Raw genomic sequence first — 12744 nt, forward strand, 5'->3', positions numbered from 1 at the left:
CACTAAATCCTCCATCAAGTCAAAATTCCACCCTACTCTCCAGCTGGGCGCCAAAATCAAGAAGTCATGGATGTTGCTTTTTTGTGTAACTAGGATAGGAAAATAAAAAAGGATTCGGATTGCCTTAGGCATCATCAGAATCCTTATAGGGTTGGGCCCTTCTTCATTAAGGAGGCGTGTAAATAGGGTTGGACCCTATCTCCATCTAATGTATTTATGTAGAAGGGCACATAGGGCTGGGCCCTATCTATGTGCACAAATTAGGATAGGGCTGGGCCCTTTCTCTTTCACACGCCAAGCAGGGTCAAACGTGTGAGCTTGTAGCATCTACCTTAGTGCCCAGGATAGGGCTGAACCTAAATAAATCATGGAGTAAGATATAGGGCTGACCCTATCTTGCACATATAACGTGGGAAAAGTACAAAGACTTTAGCGCCAAAAAGTGCCTTATTGGGCCAACCCAATAAGGCACCAATCCTCATATATAAAAGCTACATAGAATGCATCTTGATACAATGATCATATATGCGAATCAGATCTGCAATAACAGTGTGAAATATATCTGCTCTCCTTTGGTGTGAAGATACCTGATCTATGGATGCGACTCTGCTCTGATTGATGCGAACTTAAGTCTATTGTTCATGTTGAAGAAGGCACAGTTATGCTGATTACAAAAAGGTCATTTGAAGCTGAAGATATCTGCACATGCATTCAGCTTGAGATAAGTGTTGTAAGACTGCAATTTTATTCATAATGAATAATCAGATCTGAGGATCTGTTGTTGTTGGGTTTTTCCTCCAAGAGGGAGGTTTTCCCATGGCAGACTTGTGTTGTGTGCCCTTTCTATTTGTGTGCTTTGATTCTTGTGAGTGTGCATTATTATTTCCTACTCATTATTGTTAATCTGATCACGAAAACTAACATGGTATCAAAGCCTAGGTTTGCATGTGTAGTAATCAGATTTACCGCCTGGACTTCTGTGTGATAGCTAGGGTTTTCAGATGATTACATGCACAGTCAAGGTCCTTCATATGCATCAATGGATTCCTCATCCTCTTAGTATCTTAGAACCTTCAAAGGTGATGAATCTCAATTTATTTCAAGGGAGATAGGTAAGTGAAGTTGTAGGTGATTTGAAGCTACCTTAAAACTTACCTTATTTTGATACTTGCTGTCATCCTTATATTCATAATGAATAATCAGATCTAAGGATCTGTTGTTGCTGGGTTTTTCCTCCAAGAGGGAGGTTTTCCCAGGGTAGACTTGTGTTATGTGCCCTTTCTATTTGTTTGATTTGATTCTTGTGACTATGCATTATTATTTCCTGCTCATTATTGTTAATCTGATCACGAAAACTAACCATGGAGAATTCACAAAATTGATGAAATTCATCTTTCCAATGAAAATCCACACCTAGGATTGAAAATTCAAAAAATCTTCTAAGGTATGGAAAGTCAAAGGTCAAGGAGGAATCAAAAGTAAAAATCCTCTCCGGCAAATTTCTTGAAATTTCTATTTTTAGACACTGAATCTTTTCAGAATGTGGGAAATTTTATAGATTCGGAATCATGGTGAAATTCTCTATCCAATGAACCTAGCTCCTAAATTTTAGGGGGATCCCTAAAAAATAGGGGATGTTGAAAAGGGTGTGAAAATTTCTTCACAAGCAAGAGGCAACAAGTTAGAATGAAATCAAACAAATCTTGAAAAAATCCTTCAATTTCCCTCCGAAATTTGAAAGAGTGGAAGCTAATGAGTTGGCGAAGAGAATCTTCCAAGTATGATGCATGACTTAGTGCATTTAATGAAACTTCTAAATTTGAACTCACTCGCAAGGGAAGTTCCTTTTGCATGGCATGGTGATTGGGAAAGTATGACGCGTCATAAATTCAATTGCAAATTTGATGCCTCCTAACTTAGCAGGATGCTTTGAAGGATTCTAAATAAGCATGGAGAGGCATTTCATTTCTCATATGCAGGATTCAGGAAAGAAGAATTGGAGAAGTGAAGAGTGGTCATACTTAGTCTTTATTTTCAGCATTTCCAAGGCGCTTTTCAGGATGGCGGAATCAAGCAAGGCAGCTACCCTCTCCAAGCAGGCATTGATCAAAGCAAAAATGAAAAGTTTCCTTCCTCATTCCCGGTTGAATTCCAGATGGGAAGAAATCAGCGATAATAATTTGGGCATGTTCAATCTGGCCGCATTCAAGATCAGAATGTTCGGGACAGCAGGGCACAGTCCATCACCAACAGCTGTCAAAATTGTCAAAAGCGGAATTGTTGCGGCAGCTGGTTTTCCTCCTGCTAATCAGTGCCCAGACTTGGTCCTGGAATGTGCAGCACATTATAATTTGGAGCGGAAGACAATCTCAACGCCAGATGGCAAGTTGCTGGCAACATTGACTCCGGAGTCAATTGGTGAAGCTTTCGGAATTCCTTCACACTATTCCATGACATACAAGACCAACAGCGGAGCTCAGGCAGTCTATGAAGCAGGTCCTGCCAGGTGTGCTGATTTGATTAATAAGCAGTGGTTGTTGAAGCCTAGGGTGCATGCCTCCAAGATGCCAAAGACTCTCACTATCTTCGAGTTCAAGCAAGAGTATGTGGACCTGATAAAGATGCTGAGCAGAGTAATGGGGTGTTCACATTCTGTGAACTTCTTTGAGGCCTGGATGTTCTTCTACATAGGCAAGATCATGAATTCAAATGGGCTAATCGTCTGGGCTAGATTGATCAATCACTATTTGCATGAGCAATTGAAAAACTTAAAAGGAAAAAGGTCCCAATCCTTTTTCATGAGCTCCTACCTGTTCTATATGCTTGCGCGAAGGGGAGGATTTGATGGTCTGCCAGCAAGAGGAATTATGGGTTGCGGACCAGCTCAATTGAAAGTACATGAGTGTTATCCCTAGCTGCATCTTCACAGTGTTAATCCTTACAGGTTGGCGAACGACACCTTCACTATGTACTTGACACGACTTATGCTGAAGAAGTTGCATGTAAGGGTGTCGTCGCAAGCAAGTGCCTTGGTCGAGAAGTATGGAGTCGCATTCTTGCAATTTCCTAAATTCACCTACATCAAGACACAAGGATTCTCATTCCAGTCATATAAATTGCCAAGATATCCATTAGACAAGCTCGTATTGCTGGAGCTCATGAGACAGTAAACTGCCTATGATCAATTGCAAAAGAAGAAAAAGCAATCAATTGAATTCCCAGTTGTCTTGGGTGACTTCATGAAAATATGCCCAGGCTTGCAAGTCGTTCAAAGTGCAGCAGGGGAATTGGCATTCTATCGCCTGCCATTTTATACATCCAGGGCCCAATATGACCCTTACTGCCAAATCAGAAAGGTTGCTGGCATCAAATTCATATTCAAGTTTCACTTAGAAGATTATTGGGCAGGTGTCGAGGATGACCTTGAGGTCTGGAAGAGAATGCATTCCAAATTGCCCCTCGACACCATCAAGTTAAGTGAAATTTATCAAGTGCCAGATCAGGTGAAGGAGGATTCGGATTTGGTACAACCTGAATTTGAGAAAGTAAAAGATCAGCCCATTCAGTTGCCAGATTGGTCAAAGCTCGAAATGGATGATTTGAGTGTCTTAGCTAGACTAGTGCTGAAATTCACTAAGCACTGGATTGACAGGCAGATAAAGAAGTTGGCAGAAGGGAATGTTCATCTGACATATCAACTAATGGGAAGTCTAGATTCCCATAGTGAGGCAACCGAGGGCTCTTCACGGGTTCAGGCAGGAGGGAAAGTTCCGATGGATAAAGGAAAAAATGCCCCAATGAGACCAAGGACAACAAAGAAGAAGGATATCCAGTAGGAAGTCCCACAGGAGGTTCAACAGGAAGTCTAGCAAGAAGAACCTCCACAAAAGAAAGCAAGGACGGAGAGGGCGCATTCACCAGCTAGTTCCTCGAGTGTGCAGGAGGTAGAGATGTTTCCACATCCAGCAGGTCCGCTTCCAGAGAGCATTCCGGCACCAGATATACTCAGCATTAACGCTTCACAGGGACACCATCAGCCAAGAAGTCAAAGAGAAGAAAGCCCCCCACATCAGGAAGAGGCTCGCCAGGATAGCTTCGTGGAAGCTATCCTTGCTGAAATGGAGGAAGAGTCACAGGAGCAGGAGCACGTAGAGGTTCATAGTCACTCCATTCCCGCTCCATATTGGTTGGTGGGAAGGCTGAGAAAGGAATCAAAAAGGGAAACTGATCCAGCTCGAGAGTTGGAAGAATTGTTGAAAAGGATGGATCAGCCAGCAGAAAGGAAGGCTCCCCGGAAATTTTCCAGGGTTGTCAGGGAAGAATCTAGATCCCGAACCCTGCACATTGTTGAGCCTGCAATAGATAAAGACAGAAATGAAACCAGGCAGGAGGATTATGTTATCAGACAAATTGATCTCGGCCATGCTTCCACAGGTCAAGTAATGGGAGACTTTGAAGAATCTTCCTTACCCATGAGGGAAAAGATGCTGAAATCAAAGCCGAAATGTAAGCGACTGAGGGAAGAAAATAGAGCCCTGTGCGAGTACATTGGGCGTTTCAAAAGACCCCTCAGGGAGACAGGTCCTTCATTCACTCCTCCTTCCTCCCTTCCTAAGGAAGTTGTTGATGATGCGGAAGTTATTAGAGCGATGGCGCAAAATTCCAGGGAATGGATAGAAGATGTTTATACTGAAGCACGAAGATTCGTCGAGGACCTGCCTCAGCTTCATTCAAAGTTCATGACCCTCCTGAGCAGATTAAAGACAGCAGAAGGATTGTGGGAGGATGTGCACGTTTACCAGGACTTAACCATTCCGCGACTCAGGGCTCTGACGAAGGTTCCAAGGCAAATTTTGATTGATGGGAAAGTATTTCAAGAGAATGAAGCTTATGACTTTCCCCGATGGTTCTACGTCGTTTGCTTAGGAAAGAACACCTTCGATAAATTCAGCGTAGACCCCTTTACTTTGAAAGATTCCATCAAAGGGGTGTAGGAGGAAATCATCAATGCAATTGAGGCATTGTTCGTAAGGAAACTCAATGACGGTGGAATAACAGTGAACTCCCTGAAATCTCAGTTGCACGATTTCTTCTTCGTAGGTTCATTCCCTAAGGAGCATTTTGCAAACGTTTCTTCATTCTCCAGTATAATGAAGAAGACACAGGAAATCATGATGGAGTGGGAGACCACCTTTTCCAAGAGCGAGGAAGAAATTGCCTTGATGGAATTCAACATTGAAAATGTGCCAAGTGTCTCCATTGGAGAGCTGAAAGTCGTCATCAACAAATTCATTGCATATGCCATAAATGAGCGGGATAATGGTCGTCCATTCTTGGACGAGAATCTTTTAGTTGAATAGTGGTGGCGTATTTACTGCTGGGGGTATTTTGACTAAGTGTGGGTCCAGTCAATGCATGTCGCCGTCAGATGAGGAATCTTCTTGCATGCAACCTCCTCATTTATGGTTTTATGACAAATTCTCCGTGCATGTTGCTGTCACATGAAGAATGATGGACATTTATTCCTTGCATGGAGGTGTTTATTATATTTTCAGTATAATCAGCATCATGGGGCGCATTTAATGCACTAATGGGTGCTATTTTAGGCTTTTGAATTAATTGTATATGGGCATGATGGGTTATTAATTGCCGATTCCCACCTTGTTGCATCTTGAGTGGGGAATCTTCTGGGGTGAAACCCTAATTCGGGTTTGCATGGCTTGAGGCCTATATAAAGGGGTGACCCCCTTCATTTGTAAGAAGAGATTATTATCTGAGATTGTTGCATCAAGATTGTGAAGTAGCCAACTTAATACATTGTTCGATTTTGATGGTGTATTCTTGTTCTATTTTGGCAATCTGCATAATCTTGCTCTCTTCAATTAGATTAGATTCGCTTATATGTTGTTAGGAGAACTGGATTTGATAGGATTACTTGTTGCAGAATCCGAGCTCATACTTTTGGTGTGCAACTAATTGTTGTATACCGTGCAAAGTTAGCCGGAGCCTTTTGATGTGTATACGCTTAACTTCGATCATCAGTAAAGATTGTTCGAACCGATGGTCTATATTGATGATCTGAAAAACCTCCACGCACCCCTTGAAGATTGCACCACCTTCGTGTAGTTGTGCTTTGCTGGCGAAACGAAGCGTGGTTTGATTTTGTATGAGTTATCCCGTCTCCTGTTCTTAGGATTAGATTAGCTTTAGAATAGTTCTCTCTACCCTACTCTCATTTACTTTCCGCATAATTCGAAAAATCCAAAAGATCTAAAACTAGAGCTTTCATTGCAAATCATCCGTACAGGAATCCTTGAGCTTGCATGAGTTTTCTTCAATTGAACACACGTAAGGCTCCTTGGGTTATCAGCAAACCCATCAAACATCTGAATCACGTCCACGCACTGTAGGAACCTTGGAATTAGTCGCTTGAACTTTAAGCAATCCTAGCATATGGACTGATCTTGATCAAGAGAGGATAAGGTGACTGTTGGTGACTTTATTCTGTGTTAGACGCTGTCATAAAAAACACGTCAACAGAAAGTAAATAAGTTGGTGATTATCTTCTAAGTTTTATCCACATATGATGAAATTATTTTTTTTCAAATGTTGTAATCAAGAATCATTTTCCATGCCATTGCTTGGCATTGATGAGTTTTATTATGGTGGATTCGTATTATCTTTTTCAATTGATAGGTTGCATGGAATAAGAATCCAGTACAATAAAACTTTCCCATGCAAACTACAAATTGAATAAGATAATACTCTAATTGAAAAAGATAATACTCTGATTGAATGGAACAAGAATCCACCATAGTATAACATTCTCGGATACAAGAAAATACAATTTTGTTGGAAGGATGAACAACAATATTTTTCAGAAAGAATAGACTTGAAAGATAGAACCCAACATTTAATGGAATTCCACAATTGGTCAATGATATGGCAATCTTCATGATAAACTTCTACCCAAATTTTGAAACTTTTAATCAATGTGAGGAGTCTCTACTATCATCCTAGACTGCTAGTAAATGTCATATGAGAAATGTTGATATTCATTCTTCCAATGAATATCAACCATTAAATGTAGAGTACCATGATAAATGTCATATGAGAAATATCACTATTCATCCTTCCAATTTTCCAACGAATATTCACCATCAAATGCAAAGTATCAAAATAAATGTCATGTGTGAAATATTGGTTAGCTTCACAATGCTCTACACTACTCTTGCTCCTCCTGCATGCCTACTCTCTACACTTCCTAGCATTGATGGGTTCCACGACTCTAACAATGGCTCTTTAGGTAAAGGATCATCCAATACTCAAGCCTCCCTACACAAGAAATCTGAGCCGAACTATGGTAGTGAGAAGAAGTTTGAGGATGCACATCTTTCCGGAGCGGATTTGTAAAAACCTAGCAACAAGTTTTTTGGTGAATTACTCACTACCAGTCTTGCCTCACAAATACTCACAAAGTTTTGTGACTATGGTATTACCTTTTGATTTGTGAGCGCACCTTCTAATATCAATAAGGGTTATGAAAGACGTGCTCAAATAATTCATAGACTCTTGAGTGATGATTTACTTGAATCACTTTATATTATTCAATAAAATTTATGAGAAGCATGCAATGTATCTGACAATTGTTGTATGTATTGAAGTACAAAACATTGCTAATTTTGATTTACCTATCTAAAAATTTACACTACGTCGTGCATTACAAAACCAACCCAATGTCTTCCTATCTTTAATTTTCTTTGTCAAGTTGTTTAAGTGTACTTACTTTGTCATAAATAATCATAATGTTATTCTATATTTGTAGTTCATTTGCACTTTCTCTTGTTCCCTTTATCCATATTGGTTCGCTAGAAAATGGGGTAATAAAATAGAACCTCAAATATCATTCACTTTTCTTATTTTTTTTCACTTACCTAAGGTAGAAAAGTGGGACAGAAGATCATAAAATAAGTTAATTAACATGGAGTAAAAGTTGCTTTTAAGGGGGGAACAATACCTGTAAACTCCATTCCACCACGGATGACAAATCAACTATAGAAGAGGTTGGCCTTTTTGAAACAGGATCATCAGTTATATACCCCATTAACTTAAGTGTAGCGATTGCACAGTAAGTGGCACCACCTGTGGAAAGTAAAATGAATCAAGTAATTAGGAATGTTTGGAATTAAAATATCACTAAAACCTTGAGAACAAACTATTACCTCAAATAGAGTTGAAGTAATATCATATCCACTATATATATGGATGTAATAAGTTTCACACTTTAAATACTAAATACACAAAAATTGGTAACTTTAATGATCACTTGTCTCATTTAAGCTTAATGTGGTAGAAATTAATATTTGTAATTTCAAGTATGTTTAGCTTGATCTACAATAAAGAAACTGGTTAACATAATTTTTTTAATGAATTATAAGAGGATGTTAGTTTTGAACCTTAGAAGAATGCATCATCAATTTGTCAACAAACTTCATAAATAAGTTGTCTAAGTGTATTTGTAGAGACACTAAGTTCTTCTAGAGATTGATTCATGTTAGTCTTGCTCAAATAAAGCCAAACGTTAAAATCTTTTCTCAATAACTATGGAAGGAAAAGGAAGGTTTGCAAGGGGAATTTTCTGCAATCTAGGGAGAGAGGGGGATTAGCTCCTTCATATTAGGTTGATTAACTGAAATAATGTTGTAGAAGCTGAAGATCCCAAAAGCAGTCTAAGGTTTAGTAGTGACCATGTGATCTATGAAAGGAGCTTATTTCACAAATCATAGCATACACTATTTAGATGATCTCAGTCGCATACTTCTACTTCTTTCCAGTTCATAAGTACAAAATTGGAGCTTATTTTGCAAGCAACAATAGTGAGGTAACCACTAGAAAGATACCATATTTAGATGCTCACTACCTCCTTCATTTGGAAGGAAACAATATTGTAATGTTGAGATCTTGGATAGTGGATTATATGATTTATACTAAGGCCCTATAAAAGGAAACATGTAACTAGAGGTTTAGTGCATTCATTGAAAAAGCTAAAGGAATTATAAATATGTTTATTGAGGTCTTTTCATCCTCTACTTCTGTAAATGAAAGAGTGGCAAACTGTTTGGCTAACTAAAGGATTACTCCAAGGAAAACATTTAACAAGACAAAGAGAGGATGTTAAAAAGCATAGAGAGCTACATCAAACCCTCTTCACAATGTTGTGGAGTACAATCAGCTTGCAATCAAGACTCTAATGAAGGATTGTGATGCATGAGCATCTTGGTCCACAGGAAATCTTGCATCGCCAAAAAAAAAATCAAGTTTTGTTTTCTCTTTCAGTTCAGTTTTAGTTTAGTTTTATTGTGTTTTTGTTGGTTTTTAGTGGTTTCCTTTAGAATAATTTTTAGACTCAATTTTGGCAACATGAGAGCATCATCCTGTAGAGGAGCCTAATGGGTACTTGTTGTAGATTTTGTGTCTCAGATCAGAAATCAGAATTAATAAAATGAATTTAGGATTAGGTAGGCATGAAAACAAAGCAAGTGCACAAGAGACTCGAAACATTTACCCTGGGAAAACCTCTGATGAGGAAAAACCCAGCTATAAAGACCCACAAGTCTGACTATGTATTCACTTTAATCGTAACAATACAATGCATAGATAGGGCTTTTGTTACAGCACCTCAACAGCAGATAAGAGCAGCACCTAAGAAACCATCACCTTGGAAGGAGAGCCTTCAAAACAATTCGCACCCTTCTGGAGATAATTCGCACCCTTTGAAGAGCAGATCGAACTTAGTTGATTTCATTTGCAACCAAAATGCTCTTTATTTATATGAGCTGCTGGGGATGCAATATGGGGTCGGCCTCATAAACTTTGGCGCCAAAAACCCTTTTATTGTTTTGCTGAAAATCCTTTTTGGGGCCACACGTTATGTTTGTTGTTTGATAAGGTGAGGCGTGTTCTCCCTTTGGGGTCGGCCCTAAAGGGACACGCTACCTCTTGTAGCATGAGGGCCCAGCCCTATTTTCTTACATAGTTACAAAACAACACTCCCTCTTAACTAGGAAGAAAATGAATACATAATCAGAACCTTTAGAGTTCCATCTAGCACACAAGCATAGAATTACATCTTCCACCTAGCACGCAAGCATAGGATGGTTCTAGCACACAAGCATAGAAAATGTAATACACAAGTGGGTCTTTATACAATTACAACCTTCCATCTAGCACACAAGCGTAGATTGGAACCTTCCATTCTTGCACACAAGCAAAGAATGGACCATTCTTGATCCATAGTGAATTACTGAGGTTGAGGCTCCCTCTCAACCTGGACTTCATTTTCCACAATACCGAGTTTGTCTCTGAAGTATTCAAACTTCACTCTGGACAAGGGCTTGGTAAGAATATCTGCAACCTGTTCATCTATGCTGATATACTTTAGCTGAATGGTGCCTCTTTGAACCATATCCCGAATGTAGTAGTAATGAGTTTCCACATGTTTTGATCTGTCATGAAATACTGGGTTGACAGACATCTTTATGCAACTCTTATTATCACAATGAATGGTAGAAGGACCACTAGGTTGTCCAAACAATCCAACAAGAAGTTTGCGGAGCCATACTGCTTCTCTGGATGCAACAGATGCTGCAATGTACTCAGCTTCGGCAGTACTTAATGCTACAGAAGATTGTTTTCTATAAGCCCAAGAGATTACTGTAGATCCCAAGCTAAAGCAGATACCCAAAGTACTTTTCCTATCTTTGACACTTCCTGCCCAGTCTGAATTTGAATAGCCTTCCATGGAGATTGAAGTATTGAATGAATACTTTAGTCCATACCCAATAGTGTCTCGCAGATATCTCAGTATATGTTTAGCTGCAACAAGGTGAACATGCTTAGGCATTCTCATGAATTGACTAAGAGCATTCACTGCATAACAGATATCCGGTCTAGTGTTAACTAGACACATCAAAGATCCGATCAATTGCTTATACTCAGATGGATTTGCAAAATCAGAGTTAGCTGCAAAGATGCTCAACTTCTTTACGTTAGATTCCATAGGAGTAGACATAGGTTTACAATCCATCATCCTAAATCTTTTCACAATATCAATAGTGTACTTTCCTTGACTTAGGATAATTTCATTAGATTTTTGCCATACTTCTAACCCTAGGAAGTAATGCATTAACCCTAAATCCTTCATCTCAAATTTTGAGGCTAATTCTTTCTTACATCTCATAATCAGTTTATCTTCACCAGTGAGAAATAAATCATCCACATAAAACCAGAATAAGCATATAATCATTGCATATTTTAAGGTAAAGATTAGCATCAACATCATTCTTACAAAACCCTAAGCTTAGTAAATATTAATCAATTCTTTCATACCAAGCACGAGGAGCCTGTTTGAGTCCATATAAGGCTTTCTTCAATCTGCAAACATGAGAGTCTCTTCTATGTATTACATAGCCTTCTGGTTGCTCAATGTAGACTTCTTCCTCAATAACACCATTTAGAAAAGTTGTCTTAACATCCATTTGATGTAGTTTCCAACCTTTAGCTGCAGCAATAGCTATTATAGATCTAATAGAAGTATATCTAGCAACAGGACAGAATGTTTCCTCATAATCTATTCCTTCCTTTTGAGAAAAATCACGAGCTACAAATCTAGCTTTATATTTCTCAATACTACCATCAGCATTATGCTTAATTTTAAATAACCATTTAGAGGAAACAACAGACTTACCTTTGGGTTTGGGTACAATGTCCCAAACATCATTCTTGATGATAGTCTCATACTCTTCATCCATGGCTAACTTCCAAGCATGGTGATTCATAGCTTCTTCGACATTGTGAGGTTCAGACTCAATGATGTTGCACATTACTGAAATGTAGTTGGCATGATTTTGAGGTCTCTTGCTATCTCAGAAGGTTCCTCTGGGAGTAGCAAATCTTTCAGCATCTTGAATGGTGTTTCTAACCCAAAGTGGCCTCTTCTTGCTGACCACAATATCCTTAGGTATATCTGTAGAATCCATGGGTTCAGCTGGATCATCCTGAACTTCCTGTTCTGGGAGGTCAAGAGACTCCTTTTGTATCTTAGGGTTAGTATCGACATTTGATTCTTGATTTTTCAGTCACAATATCATCATCATCAGATAATGAACCTTTAGATCTTTTGAATGCAATATCTTATTCAAAAGTTACATCTCTACTTACCTCAACATACCTTTGACCTGAAATGTAGATTCTAAAGGCTTTGGAAGATTCACTGTATCCTACTAAGATTCCTTTCTTTCCAAAGGGATCCAACTTGGTTTGCTTTTCCTTAGGTACATGAACATACACAGGGCTCTCGAAAATCCTTACGTGGCTGATGTCAGGTTTGATTCCTATAAAGGCTTCTTTAGAAGTTACATTCTTTAGAGCACGATGAGGACATCTATTCTGAATGTAAATTGTTGTTTTGGATGCCTCCGCCCATAGGAAGGGTTGCAAGTCTTGATCATGAATCATGGCTCTTGCAGCTTCAACAATGGACCTGTTCTTTCTTTCAGCAACTCCATTTTGCTGAGGATTGTAGGGAACACAAAACTCCCTCTTAATTCCTGTCTCAACACAGAAATCATGAAAACTACCTAAGGTGTACTCACCTCCATTGTCAAACCTTAAACATTTAATTTGCTTTCCAGAAGTATTTTCAACCAAGGCTTTGAATTCTTTAAATCTATTTAAGACTTCATC

General features: G+C 39.0%; 1 protein-coding gene across 3 annotated transcripts in view; it reads right to left on the bottom strand.

The window, feature by feature from the left end:
* Positions 1-12744, bottom strand: part of LOC131027676 (geranylgeranyl transferase type-1 subunit beta) — a 185226-nt gene that overhangs the window by 51937 nt on the left and 120545 nt on the right. For all 3 annotated transcript variants that reach the window (XR_009102524.2, XR_009102523.2, XM_057957757.2), the window contains exon 10: positions 8018-8142. Coding sequence is in view for 1 of the 3 variants with exons in the window: in XM_057957757.2 (XP_057813740.2) it covers positions 8018-8142 (125 nt within the window). In the remaining 2 variants the exon portion in view is untranslated. The remainder of the gene's footprint in view (positions 1-8017; positions 8143-12744) is intronic.

Source organism: Cryptomeria japonica, chromosome 8 (assembly GCF_030272615.1).
Source record: "Cryptomeria japonica chromosome 8, Sugi_1.0, whole genome shotgun sequence".
In the NCBI taxonomy this organism is placed as follows: Eukaryota; Viridiplantae; Streptophyta; class Pinopsida; order Cupressales; family Cupressaceae; genus Cryptomeria; species Cryptomeria japonica.